General features: G+C 37.7%; 2 protein-coding genes across 2 annotated transcripts; one reads left to right on the top strand and one right to left on the bottom strand.

The window, feature by feature from the left end:
- Positions 1 to 1394: 1394 nt before the first annotated feature.
- Positions 1395 to 3700, top strand: LOC103931361 (UDP-glucose 6-dehydrogenase 5). The gene is made up of 2 exons (XM_009340828.3): positions 1395 to 1551; positions 2084 to 3700. Exon 2 carries the CDS (start codon positions 2092 to 2094, stop codon positions 3532 to 3534), a length of 1443 nt encoding a protein of 480 aa, XP_009339103.2. The 5' UTR covers positions 1395 to 1551; positions 2084 to 2091; the 3' UTR covers positions 3535 to 3700.
- Positions 3701 to 4341: 641 nt separating this feature from the next.
- On the bottom strand, positions 4342 to 13879 carry LOC103931362 (pre-mRNA-splicing factor ATP-dependent RNA helicase DEAH1). Its single transcript, XM_009340829.3, has 28 exons — positions 13494 to 13879; positions 13168 to 13272; positions 12912 to 13042; positions 12597 to 12794; positions 12444 to 12515; positions 11948 to 12034; positions 11767 to 11800; positions 11579 to 11633; positions 10799 to 10858; positions 10623 to 10694; positions 10382 to 10445; positions 10070 to 10149; positions 9892 to 9959; positions 9739 to 9796; positions 9512 to 9569; positions 9357 to 9425; positions 8976 to 9044; positions 8672 to 8761; positions 8287 to 8373; positions 7905 to 8020; positions 7760 to 7826; positions 6357 to 7397; positions 5995 to 6057; positions 5695 to 5818; positions 5485 to 5585; positions 5132 to 5194; positions 4968 to 5040; positions 4342 to 4784 (listed from the first exon to the last, which is right to left on the bottom strand). Exons 2-28 carry the CDS (start codon positions 13265 to 13267, stop codon positions 4735 to 4737), a joined length of 3150 nt encoding a protein of 1049 aa, XP_009339104.2. The 5' UTR covers positions 13268 to 13272; positions 13494 to 13879; the 3' UTR covers positions 4342 to 4734.
- Between the last annotated feature and the right edge of the window lie 45 nt (positions 13880 to 13924).

Raw genomic sequence — 13924 nt, 5'->3', positions numbered from 1 at the left:
TGAGCGTCATTTTATAAAAATAGAGTATTTATCTATGGCATTCATGTATCTACCAAATAGGAAAGAAAATTTAACATGTCAGAAATACGACTCTGTACATTAAGTGTCATAATACAATTAGTTATAAATTTGAAGAAGAAAAAAAATTCAATTAATTATATTATGACACTTATTAAATCGTCCGCGTTAATACGCAAATCCTGTTAAGTAACTAAATAAATATGCAAATACCGCTGCCTATATAACACATTTTATTGCGATAACTGATATCTGCCTCGGGTTGCATAAACTTTGCAGACTCTAAAGCAAAAGCTCCCTGCCCTTTCCAAAATTATATATTTAATATATATATAATCCTTGTGTAGTTTACTTCACGCTTTGCCATCAACCTTTGGTTTCTTGTTTGTGCTGATTTGTGGGCATCTTCTGAGGTACGAACACGTTAATCTCATTTGTTAATTGTCTTCTGAGGTACCATCGCCATGGCTTTCATCTTACTCAAACATTCTCTCAGCCCCACCACACCAGTCACCAGCACATCCTTTCCTTTCTGCACTTTGAAGCTTCCTCTATTAACTAGCTATGGTGATTAGTAAAATTCTGGTGTTTAATTTTTGGTTAATGCGCAGAAATAGAACCGATTATAAAATTTTAAATAAAAAAAATTTAAGGGTTAATAAACTAACAATAAATCGTGTATAAACTATGATTTTGCACCTTTTTATTGTTTGATTCGTGTCCATATCCTGTAGACCTCTTTTCTCTTTCTACACGCTTCTGTGGTCCTATGATTTACTCACTCAATCAAACGTCATAAATAAAAGAAAACAAAGGTCAAAGAGAAAAAATATGTGCGGAAATCACATTCTCTCGATAAAAATCACGTCCCTTCATTTAAAAGTTTGTAACCGAATCTATTTGTGCATATTTCTCGATAAAAATCACATCCCTTCATTTAAAAGGTTGTAACCGATCTTGTTTGTGCACATTTCTCGCCCATGAGGTGTTTAATGATCGCATAGTGGCACATGAACCAAAAACGCGTACAGTCCAGCTTTTACCCTGATCACCCATTTGTAATGCAATTGCTGTTCTATCGGTTATGTTTGGCCGGACTCTTTGATTCGAACCCTTGTTTTTATGCCAAAAAACTGTTTTTTCTTCAATTGACTTCAATTTTATCTGTGTTTTAGTGACATGGGTACCCTTGGAAATCTGCTTTTCTCGTAAGCAGTTTTCATTCTTTGACTTGAAAGGAAATAAAAAACAAAGTGGGTGGCTGTATTTCCCTTGTTTGTTACTGAAAGCGAAAGGTGGTGTTTGGAAACGTGTTGAATGCTCCATTCCCGCTTTTCTATTAATCTGACTTTGCTTTGGTTTGTGAAAGTAACATAATTGATGTAAATCTCACAAGTGCTTTTGGGTATTTAAGCACCTCTTTCCTCTCTTTCTTCCCTGCAGTAGTTTGTGCTCTCTCCTCTCGCGCTCTCTAACCTACTTTACCTTCTATTTCTTTCTTCCATTTTTGAAGCCTACAGAAATTTTATCAAGGTACTGCCATGGTTTCTTGTGTAAAATTAGGTTAAAGAATTTCACCATTTTCTTGCATGTTTAGATGCTCTACTTATGAGTTATGACGATTTTCTTGCATGGTAGAAAGTTTTGAGCAAGTTAGTCACGTTAAAATTGTGGACACTTGGTTCATCGTCTAGATTTAGTCAAGTTTTGTCAAATTAAAGGTCGGATCTTCTAGATGTGTGTTAGGCCAGTTAGTTCCCGCCTGTGCACCCAAATTCGAATCTCCTTCCATAAATTAGAATAGTCCACCTTTAAGTTTTGAGCAAGTAGGCATCTTTTAATTGTGGACACCATTTTTTCACTTCCTAGATTTAGTCAAATTTTACCATATCAAAGATTAAATCTTGCTGACGTAGGTTAGGCCAATTGACCAACGCAGTGCGTCCCATCCCACCGAACCCAAGTTCGAATCTCCTCTTAGAGTAGCTTATAGTTTGGTGTTTTTATAGAGGAAGCTGCATTTTATTTTCTCTTGACAGATTGCTTTGTTTCATGTTTTCAACAGAAGAAAAAATGGTGAAGATCTGCTGCATTGGAGCTGGCTATGTTGGGGGTCCAACCATGGCAGTGATTGCCCTGAAGTGCCCTGGCATCGAAGTAGCAGTGGTAGACATCTCCGTGCCCCGAATCGCGGCCTGGAACAGCGACCAGCTCCCCATTTACGAGCCAGGTCTTGACGAGATTGTGAAGCAATGCAGAGGAAAGAACCTCTTCTTCAGCACTGCTGTCGAAAAGCATGTCGCGGAGGCGGACATTATCTTTGTTTCGGTTAACACCCCAACGAAAACCCGGGGACTTGGAGCCGGCAAGGCTGCAGACTTGACATACTGGGAAAGCGCAGCTCGAATGATCGCTGATGTTTCAAAATCCGACAAGATTGTTGTTGAGAAATCAACCGTCCCAGTGAAAACCGCTGAGGCGATCGAAAAGATTTTGACACACAACAGCAAGGGAATCAAGTACCAGATTCTCTCGAACCCGGAGTTTCTTGCCGAGGGGACAGCAATTGAGGATCTTTTCAAGCCCGACCGCGTGTTGATCGGAGGGAGGGAAACACCGGATGGCCAGAAGGCAATCCAGGCATTGAAGGCAGTGTATGCAAATTGGGTTCCGGAAGACAGGATCATAACAACCAATCTGTGGTCAGCCGAGCTGTCAAAGCTCGCAGCGAATGCCTTCCTGGCGCAGAGGATCTCGTCAGTGAATGCAATGTCAGCTCTCTGCGAGGCCACCGGAGCGAATATCTCAGAAGTTTCCCATGCTGTTGGCAAGGACACCAGAATTGGATCGAAGTTTCTCAATGCCAGCGTTGGATTCGGGGGGTCTTGTTTTCAGAAGGACATTCTGAACCTGGTCTATATCTGCGAGTGCAATGGCCTCCCTGAAGTTGCAGACTATTGGAAACAAGTGATCAAGGTGAATGACTACCAAAAGAGCCGCTTCGTGAACAGGGTTGTCTCTTCGATGTTCAACACTGTTTCGGGCAAAAAGATTGCGATACTTGGATTCGCATTCAAGAAAGACACCGGGGACACGAGGGAGACCCCTGCCATTGATGTTTGCAACGGGCTGTTGGGGGACAAGGCGCACTTGAGCATATATGATCTGCAGGTTACTGAGGAGCAGATTCGGAGGGATCTTTCGATGAAAAAGTTTGATTGGGACCATCCGGTTCATCTGCAGCCAATGAGCCCTGCCGCGGTCAAGGAAGTGAGTGTAGTGTGGGATGCTTATGAGGCAACAAAGGGTGCTCATGGCATATGCATTCTGACTGAGTGGGACGAGTTCAAGACGCTCGATTACAAGAAGATTTACGACAACATGCAGAAGCCTGCGTTCTTGTTCGATGGGAGGAACGTCGTCGATGTTGAGAAGCTGAGAGAGATCGGATTCATCGTGTACTCGATCGGGAAGCCGTTGGATTCTTGGCTCAAGGACATGCCTGCTGTGGCATAAGATGTGTGGATTTTTTCTTTCAGCTGAAAGAGCAGAAGTGATTCTTTGAACTTCTACTTTTCACCTCATGTTTTTACTTTCATGTTATCTCAGACAGTGTGACATTTTTACCTTTTTTTTTGTATCCATTGGTCCTTATGAGATAATAAACAACAAATTTTATTAATGCTTGCTTACTGCTAACAGAGTGACGAATGACTCGTTTGGAAGTACTTTTAAAATGAAAACGTTTTTAGGTTCTAAAAGCATTTTAAATGCTTTTTAAGATTCACTTGCACTTTTACTAAGAATTAGGTATAAATTTTATTTTACCAGAAACGCTTTCAACTATTTTAAAAGTATTTCTAAACGAACTCAAATTAGGCATTCTAATTTTGAAGTTTAGCAATTTACACTGTTCTGATGGTTGATTAGAACGATTAAATCAATCATTAAGTGAACAATAATCCATACTTCTGCAAGGGACGGTTGACTGACAACATATTTGACAAATGCTAACGTCAATCGTGTATACGAGTAATTTGCAAATGCATATGCAAAGTTGACATGTGCAATCTTTCCGGCGAATAACCACTATTTATTTGAAAAACTGGTCCAATCCCAAGAGCCTACTTGTAGCCTTCAGCCCTAGTCCCCCGTAAAAGAAAGAACTGAAGTGACGATACATCAACCAATCACATAATATCATGCCGAAAAATTAAATCATGATGGCGTATAATAGACTTGGGACTTGAGATACTGCCACTTGTAGGTAAGTTTCTCTCCTCGCGAGGAGCTCCTAACCGGAAAAAAACAAAACCTACCATCTTGAGTGAAATAAAAATCAATCAATGGATAATATTCCTTACACAAATGTTTGATACAGAATACAACTCAGCTGCCTAACTCCCCATTAAGACATCATCACTACCTCATAAACCTGCTATTACACAAGATTAACCTGTATTTAGTGTTCCTGAGAGTTTGTACATGTGATCAAAACATCCTCGTCTACCTCGAACAAAATCGTAACCTGACAGTAAGAGTATCCTCCGATTCTCTTGTAGAAACAGTACCGTGACTACGAAAGGATCCATCTCCAGAAATGCCCGCGTCGTTAGTCTGTCAACTACTTGATAAAGTACACAGTTTAATACACAAAATTGTACTTGCAGGCTTCAACAAGCCACCAGTGATGTATATACAATTATCTTCAAATTCTCAGCCTTCTTGCGCACGCCCTTCTCCACGAGGCATTTTCTTTGATAACGCTGCCATTGATAAAAATAGTTCAGCAATTTGATCAATCAAATGATACAAGAAATCTTTTTACTAGAGAAATCAACAGTTATATGATTGACGATAGAGGTAATCGTACATTAAAGTAGCAGAATAACAATACATAATAGAGAGAGAGAGAGAGAGAGAGAGAGAGAGAGAGAGAGAGATCATACCATCTTCAACATCCTTCAGCTGGTAATAATGCGGAGCTATTTCCACTAACCACTCTGGCTTTAATTCTGTCACCTGCAATTTAATTTGTAGGCTTTAGCTGTAATGCAAATAACGTATACGAAATATTGATCATGGAAAATGAAAGGTACAAGGGAGCAGATACCTGTCTCATATATTCCTTGGTCGTAAGTACCAATTCATGGTATATAACCCATCTTGGAAGCACCTGAAGAGAAATAAAAAGAAATACACAATTGAGCAATCCATCAGATGAAATCTGTCATCAAATTACTATATGATACACAAATGTGTTCAGATGCATTAAATCTCCCTTAATGGTTATCCAAATTGTACAAAAGCCTGAATTTTTTATAATTGGTATCATGTATATGTGTTCATATGCGATATAATGAGTTAGAAATAAAGCACAGCATGAGCGAGATCAGTTTAGATTGTGAACCAAAAGACTAAACTCATATGGAAAGTAGCAACAAGGATAATGCAATTCTTCTTTACCTGTGACAGCCCTGAGCTCGGATGTATATGGACAGTCTGCGGATGTTTGACTGTTCTATAAGATCCATTCTTTTGAAGCTTTGCGGAATGAGGGAAGAAGCCTGATAGAAATAGCAACCATTACAGTTTAATTCAACAATGAACAAGAGTAAAAGGAAGAAGGATTTCACTTTTAAATCATTATGGTTATAACGGTGATGGTATATTTACCAGATGTAATGGCCTTCTTTATAGTCTCGTTATCACTCATATTTGAAACCAGCTCAATCTCCACCCTCTCCAAGAGTCCCTCGAGCTGGTCTCTAATATCTCTAGCACGCTTCATGCTTCTCACCTGTAAGAGAGTGTTGATAAATATTCAAGAGTCAATATAGTGTAAATTGATATGGTAAAAGCAAGATGTTAATCAGTACCTACATGAAAACGGAAACACCTAAACTATTATCAATGTTTCAAATAAAAAATACATCAAGATTTTAACAAGCATCGGTCTCAAATATCAAAATGTACCTGTATATAATTCTCGTAACACCACTGGGTTGAATAATTGGTCTCTTTCCATGAATTATAAACCTATGAAAAAACAGAAACATATGGGGTCAATAACAACTGAAATGTTACTTGACACAGTTAGTAATTTATCTTAATTAACTTGTTTCTGATTCAACGGTTGTTATATCTTTTATAATAGAATCAGTACCAACCTCATTCAATTCATTATAAGTTTATAACTACTTAACGTTAAAATATGAACTTTACCATTTTCTCATCCCCCAGTCCCAAAGTCATGGTTTAAAGCCCTAAACATCAGACATGTTCGCTAAAGGGAATATGGAAACAAAACTATACAGTAAAGGAAGGCAAAAGTATACCTTGAGCAATGCAATGTGATCTCCGACGTTTCCCATGTGAAAATTCAATCGTGCATTGTCTGCATGGACTTGCTTGTCCTTTGGACGGTAAAAGATTGAATTACCAATGGAAAGCATGGCAGCAATGGAAATAATCTCATCTGAACACTTGTACTTATCAGACGCAACTATCATCTTAGATAGCATGGGGTCAAGTGGAAACTCTGCCATCCTTCGACCAACTTTAGTCAACTCACCCACCTTATTTAATGCACTTAGTGCAAATAAAAGTTCCAGGGCTTTTAGTAATGCTTCAGATGGTGGAGGGTCCATAAAATCAAAATGTAACAAGTCATGAATACCAAGGCTCTTCAATGAAAGCACAACATTTGCGAGATTAGTCCTCTGCACTTCTGGTACTGTGTTATCGTCCAAATCATTGTAATAATTGTAGGCAGTATATAAGCGGTAGCACTTTCCAGGACCCGTTCTACCAGATCGACCTGCCCTCTGCATTGCTGATGCCTTTGAGATGGGAGTGATTAGCAACGACTCCATCCCAGTCCTTGGATTATAAGACTTCATCTTGCAGAAACCAGGATCAATAACATATTTGATCCCATCAATAGTAAGCGAAGTTTCTGCAATATTTGTGGCAAGGACAACCTTCCTTGCCCCTTCAGGTGTGGGCTCAAAAATTTTTGATTGCAGCTCAGTTGGTAGGTTTGCATATATGGGACAAATAATCAGCTCAGCAATTTTTGTCCCTAGACCCCTTGTTCTGTGCTTCATTATTTCTTCTGCTGTCTCGATTTCTTCTTGACCAGTGAGGAACACCAATATATCTCCAGGCGGTTGCGTCACATGGATTTGAAGTGAAGTTACGATTGCTGCATCTAAGTAATCAGCTTCTGGTGCTTTCGTGTAATGTATTTCAACAGGATACCGCCTCCCCGGAATTTTGAAAATTGGAGCAGAATCAAAATAATCACTGAACTTCTCAGCATCAAGCGTTGCACTTGAGATAAGCAGTTTAAGATCGGGTCTAAACCGAGCAATATCCTATTACAAAAACCACTACCCATCAGATATTCGAAGAAACCAGAGGTATCCATGAGTCTATTATTAAGTGCTTCCAGCAGGGTGGTCATTATAAATCATTTCCAAAATCATCAGCTCAAATTCCGGCACACATAACCAGAGTTATTCCATAAAGCATGCACAGTACTTTCACTAAAAAGAAGAAATTATGAAAAAGCCAAGAAAACTAAATCTTCAACCGGGGTCAACTAATCAGTTATCGCCCAAAAGGTCACTTAAAAATTGGAAGCACTGATGGTTTGGTCCAACCATTAACGAATAATGCTGTTCACAAAAATCTCTCTAAAGAAATGACTAGAAAACATGAAAGAGTTACTGCTTACCTTTACTAATCCAAATAGAATATCAGTTGACAGTGTTCGCTCATGGGCCTCGTCCACCATCACCACACTGAAACAGTTTCAGACAGACAGTGAGACAAAGCCAAAAAACCAATATTCAATCATTATGCCACTAAGTTAGCTTTACCTGTAGCTAGCCAGATCTGGTTCACCAAGGAATTCTCGCAACAGCATTCCATCTGTCATATATTTCAAAACAGTCTTTTCGGATGTGCAATCCTCAAAACGAATGGAATAACCAACCTGTATATGGCATAAAAAGCACTCACTACCTCTATTGCTTTTTCTAGTTTTGGGTACATTTTCAGAACAGATAAGAAACCAGAAAAACATTTCAAAATGGTAAACAAAGAATAATGCATATCATCAGTAAGTACCATCAGAACATCAGATCAGATCAGAGTATCACGTCTTTGCAGGTCATTAATTTGTCTTTTAATCCATTCAGGTTATTAACTTATTAGTTATTAGCATAATGAACAAAGACCAATTCAACGAAATTGGGATACCTCATGCCCAAGTTTGACCCCCATTTCTTGAGAAACCCTTGCAGCAACACTCATAGCAGCAACTCTCCGTGGTTGTGTGCATCCAATCTGAAAGAAAAATGAATAAGGTCGTATAACTTCAACTACCATCAGACAATTATAGTATAATCATGAGTCCATCTTTTTTATTGGTCTAATAATTTTAAAACCTTTCAGGTAGTTTGAGAAAGTTACTAGATTGTTAGTCTCCATAAGTGAAAAATAGGCAAAAAGTTTATGACAATGAGCTATCCCGTATTACTGTCCATTTCAATTAAAATATCATACTAGAGTCGAATGGTTGCATGATAAATATAGACAGATTTCTATCGCACAGCCATAATATTACAAGAAACAAAGTTTACACCTTTCCACGCTTTGTGTATCCAGCCTCGTGAAGATATTGGGGTATCTGTGTAGTTTTTCCAGAACCAGTTTCACCAACAATAACAAGGACCTAGAAAACCAAAAGATGAAGGCATGTAATACAAGAAAACGCTTAGAGATTTGTTAATATCATAATATGATATTTATTAGAATTCTCTATGGCTTCTATTGTGAAAGTAAAACATAACCATTTCGCGCAAGATAATCATCTGCTACAGTGCATTTGAATGAATGCATTTCTAGTAAAAAATAATAAATTTGTAACAGAAAACATTAACAAAAACCTGATGTTTTTCAACAGCATCGAGCAATAAGTCACGGTATGTGTAGATGGGTAATGTTTTTCTATCCTCCTGAATGAGCAAAAAGTAACGTATATGATTAGTAAAACACAACAATATAATCTCCTATGATTTAATACCATTAAAGGTTAATTATATAGTTAACTAATAAATGACAGGCACAAATTAAATTGACACTGCAAGAATCTCTACTGCTTCAAAGTGTACCAACAGAAAACAACCAACAGCCTGAAAAAACAAAGCCAGACTAGCAAAGAGCCCCCTTCAAATCAAGTACGTCATACCAAACACAGTTAAACATCTTAGCAAAAAGCCAAGGAAAATATAGAAGGAAAAAAAAAAGAAAATGAAATTATCAGCAACCTGGAGCTTCTCTAAGGCTGATTTTGCCCTCGACTCAAGTAACTCAGAGGGTTCCCCATCATCATCAAACTGCACCCACAAAATAAGCAATGAGAAGTGTAGTGTGATACCAGAGGAATGTGTCAAGTCAAAACTGGTACTGTTAATAGAAATACCTTATCACCATCCATCACCGATGCCTTGATAAAGTCAATCTGGTCCTCAAATACAAATCTGAACATCAAAAGACATCGGTTAATAAACTTAGCATGCTTATGCAGAAACAAAAGAAGCTATCAGAGCGTGCCTCTGCTATAAATTTGGTTCATTACACACTGCAACTTCAGATGGTAATAACAAGCAGGTAAAACAGAAGCAAAAGGATGAAACTTTGTAAACTTACTGATAATCATCTGACATTTGCTTTTTATTTTTAGAACCAAATTTCAGCGTTGCCTTTCCTGCAAGATGATGACATCAAGATGAAAATTTCTGACATTTGTCTAAAATTATATAAGAAGGTTCACCTAGATGCTAAACTTCACCATGAACTCACCAATTTGGTGATCCTCCCAAGCTTCCTGTTCTGCAAATGGATTCATTTTATCCCCAGCACTCTGGTCCCTATACAACAAAATAGGTATTAGAAAAATTTCAAGAAGACAGAACAAGACCAGTTAAGAATATGTTTGGGTATAATAGTTGTAGTTATTCTTCATTTCCAAACTAATTACCTGTAGCGTTGCACAGCCACAGAAAATCTCTTCTCCTGATTAACACCATTCTCGTCATCATAGGCGTCCGGCATCCTGTACTGCATTACCAAAAAAATGAAAGTATAGCGCATAATCAGATGATAACATTGATGTGTAAGGAGATTAAGTAAACCCACAATATAATAAAATAATGATATGCCGAAGCATTTCAATCACTTGATCACTCCAAAGTGAACAGGAAGGAAAAATTCTCAGTAGAAAAATCTTCTCGAAACAGCTCATGTAGGTAACCTAGCCAACCGTGGTTAGCTATCAAAAACCCCTAATTACCTCATTCGCATCCTCAGGCTCATCTGACCTCTTCTTCACAATTTCGTATATTTGTTTCTTGTAACTGTACAGCACAAAATTGATGAATAGACAAAATTAGACTCTGGATATAGAAATGGCTGCTGATAAAATAACTGACCATTTTTTTTTATTTATAGTTGGTTCATTGAAGTTACTAAATGCTAGGCAATAACCCGAGACTGAGCAGAACAAAAAAAATCAGCAGCTGCTTTTTCATTACCTTAATTCACGATATTCTGCTTCAGTGAGTTTCACGCCATCAAATAAGTATTGCTCATCCTCTAAATCGTCTCTGAGATACATTTCAAAACAATAATTAACATTGATTGTGGGAGGAGGGGAAGGGAGTGGTGTGAGCTAACTTTAGAAGAAGGCAAAAGGTATTTCTCTTCAAACCTGATTTCCTCCAACTTCTTTTGCTCCCTTTTCTTTAGATATTCTTGTCTTGAAACTTTTCTGAAGCAGAGAATAAAAAATATCAGACCAGCTGCTTATCAATACATAAACTAAGAACCCTGTTTGGTGTCATACAGAAAACACACACACGTTTATATATTTTTTATTAGTACTTTGCTTTCTAGGGTGAACCTAAATAGCTCCAGCATACAAGCCATCTAACCAGACTATCGGTGTACAAAACAATTCGGAGACAGGGACACATTTTCTATGCGTAAATCACAGAGGTTTCAACAGGAGTCACTTACACAACGATACCAAAGCGTCAACTCAAAAATTGGGTAGGGCAAAATCTAGAAAGCAAATGAAAGTGCACACAACCAGTCAAACAAAAAAGAGTGAAGACCCTCTTTCCTAAGGTTAAAATGAAACACCAAGTTCTTTTGCAACTAGAAAACACAGTTTGGAATCCTAACATAACTTGAACAGACAGTACAACACATACATGATAGTGGATATTATAGTGCAAAAACTTAAAGGCTTTAACGAAATAAGAAAGAAAGGCAAATATGTTCTCTTGCCCAAAAGTTTTAATCAAAATGCTAACTGCTGAATGGGTAGAATAAAAATGAATAAGCATATTTTAACTATTTAAAAAACAGGTATTTTAAGTTTACTTTTGCCTACCAAAAGAATAGAACTTTACCTGTAAGAACGAACCCAAATAAATAAGCAGGACTTCAGAGTTAGTAAATTCATGATATATAGATAATGACATACCTTAAATCTTCAATTTCATTTTTCTCAAAAGCATTTGTTCTCCGAATAGCCTCATCTGTTCAATAGTACAATGCATCATAATGAGAACTTAAATCCTGAATATGCATCTAGATGTATAATCGCAAGCACAGAATATGCAATTCTTGACAAATATGTGTCGATGTAATTATATCCTCAAGTTGTCGTACCTTCTTCCTTTTTTGACAACTTTCTCTCTGTTAACTGTTGGAAGGGCCAAAAAAAAGATGTTAGTGACGAGAAAGGAAACAAGCAGCGTCAGAAGTAGCTCGAAGCAAGATGACAATCCAAGCTGATTTGATACCAAAGAAAAAGTAGAAAATGAAAATCAGCTCAAAACTAAATTTGTACCTTTCGTGTTGCTGTTGTGTCCCGCTCCCTTATATTCCGCTCCAATTGCTCCCTCTCTCTTTGATCACGCAATCTTTCTTCTTCTGACTGCATGCCATTATAAATAGAGGACATGTTAAAAACTGGTAGAGAAGAACAAGGAAAAATCTATAACTGGAAAATGAATATAAAATTGCTACTCAATGTACTGAGCTTTATTATGAGAGAGAGAGAGAGAGAGAGAGAGAGAGAGAGAGCAATAAAAAATTGTAACTATAGTGCCCATTGTGAACGATGCAGATAATACCATTGGGTAAAAAGATGTCAAAATAATCATCCACACTACAAAGTGAGTCTGGACAAGTATTGAAGAACTATATCAATTCAATCAAATTTATCTCTGCTTCCTTCATGCATTATTACTTAACTTTGTTTTTCAATTAAAACAGCGACAAATTATGAGAAACTGAACCTATGCATAAATTTAAAAAAAAATATATATATATATGAAGAAAACCTCTGAACCATCATCTTCATCTGGCGAAGTTCGTCTTTTTACCCTTCTCTTTTCTTCCTCTTGTGCAATCCCCTGCAGCATTGCACTAAGTTAAAACAACAATTACCCTGACAAACAAAAACAGAATATTATATTACAAAAGTTTAAAGGAACCTCATCGTCTTCATCTTCTTGACTCAAACCCTTCTTCCTAAACCGCTTCTTATGGGAATCTGGTTTCCTTGACTCTGAAACAACAGGGACAGATGATCTACCTCCATCATCGTCGTCGTCATCATCTGCATCCAAAAGAGCATATGTCTGCTGCTTCCTGACCAACATTGCAGCTTCCCTCTCTTGTTTCTGATATTGCTGATTTACATAACAAACAATAGTAACAATCAGGAAAGGCATGATTTCATAGATGGATAAAACTGGGGTCGAAAATCCTGAGTCTATACATTCATTTGATTTAGAATAAGAACTCACGTTCAAACCAGATTCTTTACGAGGCACTCTAGAAAAAATGTCTTCAGCAAATGCACTTGTTTCAGCTGACGAAGAAAACCCATATTCTACAAGCTTGCCTACAACACCAGCCGGTGATTTTGCTTGTTTAGCTGCAAGAAATGTCAATTTTCCATTAGTCAAATCAAATTGCATACAATGCTGCTATCATCCGTTTGAAGTTCACAAAATCGAAAGCAAATAACTGGTAAAGTGGCAAGGACGAAGAACAACTAACTTATTCCGATAATGTACTGAACAACAGTGGCATTAGAGTATCCGAGCAACGTCATTAGCTTATCGGATACCCACGTCTTCAGAGTGCTCTCGCTCCCCATTTTTACTGCATTGAACAACACAACGGCAAAACATTAAATTCGGAAAAAATAGAAAAATAGAGCATGGAAATTTGGTGCCAATTCAATTTAACACTAATTCAAGCTGCCTAAGCTAAAAAGCAACTAAATTTCAATGGAATTATCGCAAATTGAAACAAAAAGGATCACACTGGAATCCTAAGTAGTGTTTTTTGTTAGGGATTTTGAATCAATCGAGAGAACTTACCTTAGGGCAACAAATAATTTCTGAAGCCGGAATCAGTTTTTTGTACCCAATATAACCTTATCTCCTTCCCCTCCCAGCCCTTTCAATGGTGTCGTCTCCGGTAGCACAGCACCCAGCACCTTCAGGTTTCAAATCAAAACCCAGTGAAGAAGCGGGCGTAAGAGAGAGACAGAGACAGAGGACCAATATAATAAATAAATAAATATTTGGAATTAATTAGTTATTTGGAAGAAGAAAAGAATCAAAGGGGAATCAGAAGACGAAGGAGTAATCAGAAGAGAAGAAGAAGATTCAGAAGGGAAGAAGATGGGGATTTTTAGAGCGCGGGGAGAGGACGGGAGGGCCTGCGTTAATCTCGTTGTTTTTAAACGAAGGCGTTCATAGAATCAGGGAATTTTGAGGGATTTTAATTTTTTAACAAAGGTAAGGAT

Source organism: the organism of the source record quoted next, unplaced genomic scaffold (genome assembly GCF_019419815.1).
Source record: "Pyrus x bretschneideri cultivar Hongxiangsu unplaced genomic scaffold, Pyrus_bretschneideri_v1 Contig3, whole genome shotgun sequence".
In the NCBI taxonomy this organism is placed as follows: domain Eukaryota; kingdom Viridiplantae; phylum Streptophyta; class Magnoliopsida; order Rosales; family Rosaceae; genus Pyrus; species Pyrus x bretschneideri.
Note: the sequence above shows the minus strand (reverse complement) of the source record. Positions and strands in the feature narration are given on the sequence as shown.

Excerpts from the sequence above, each read along its gene's own strand:
- LOC103931362 (XM_009340829.3), bottom strand. The coding sequence starts at position 13,267 with ATGGGGAGCGAGAGCACTCTGAAGACGTGGGTATCCGATAAGCTAATG. Across the intron at positions 12,516-12,596 it reads AAGAAGATGAAGACGATGAG|GGGATTGCACAAGAGGAAGA; the intron begins GTTCCTTTAAAC and ends GCAATGCTGCAG. Across the intron at positions 5,586-5,694 it reads AAAGAAGGCCATTACATCTG|GCTTCTTCCCTCATTCCGCA; the intron begins GTAAATATACCA and ends TATTTCTATCAG.
- LOC103931361 (XM_009340828.3), top strand. The coding sequence starts at position 2,092 with ATGGTGAAGATCTGCTGCATTGGAGCTGGCTATGTTGGGGGTCCAACC.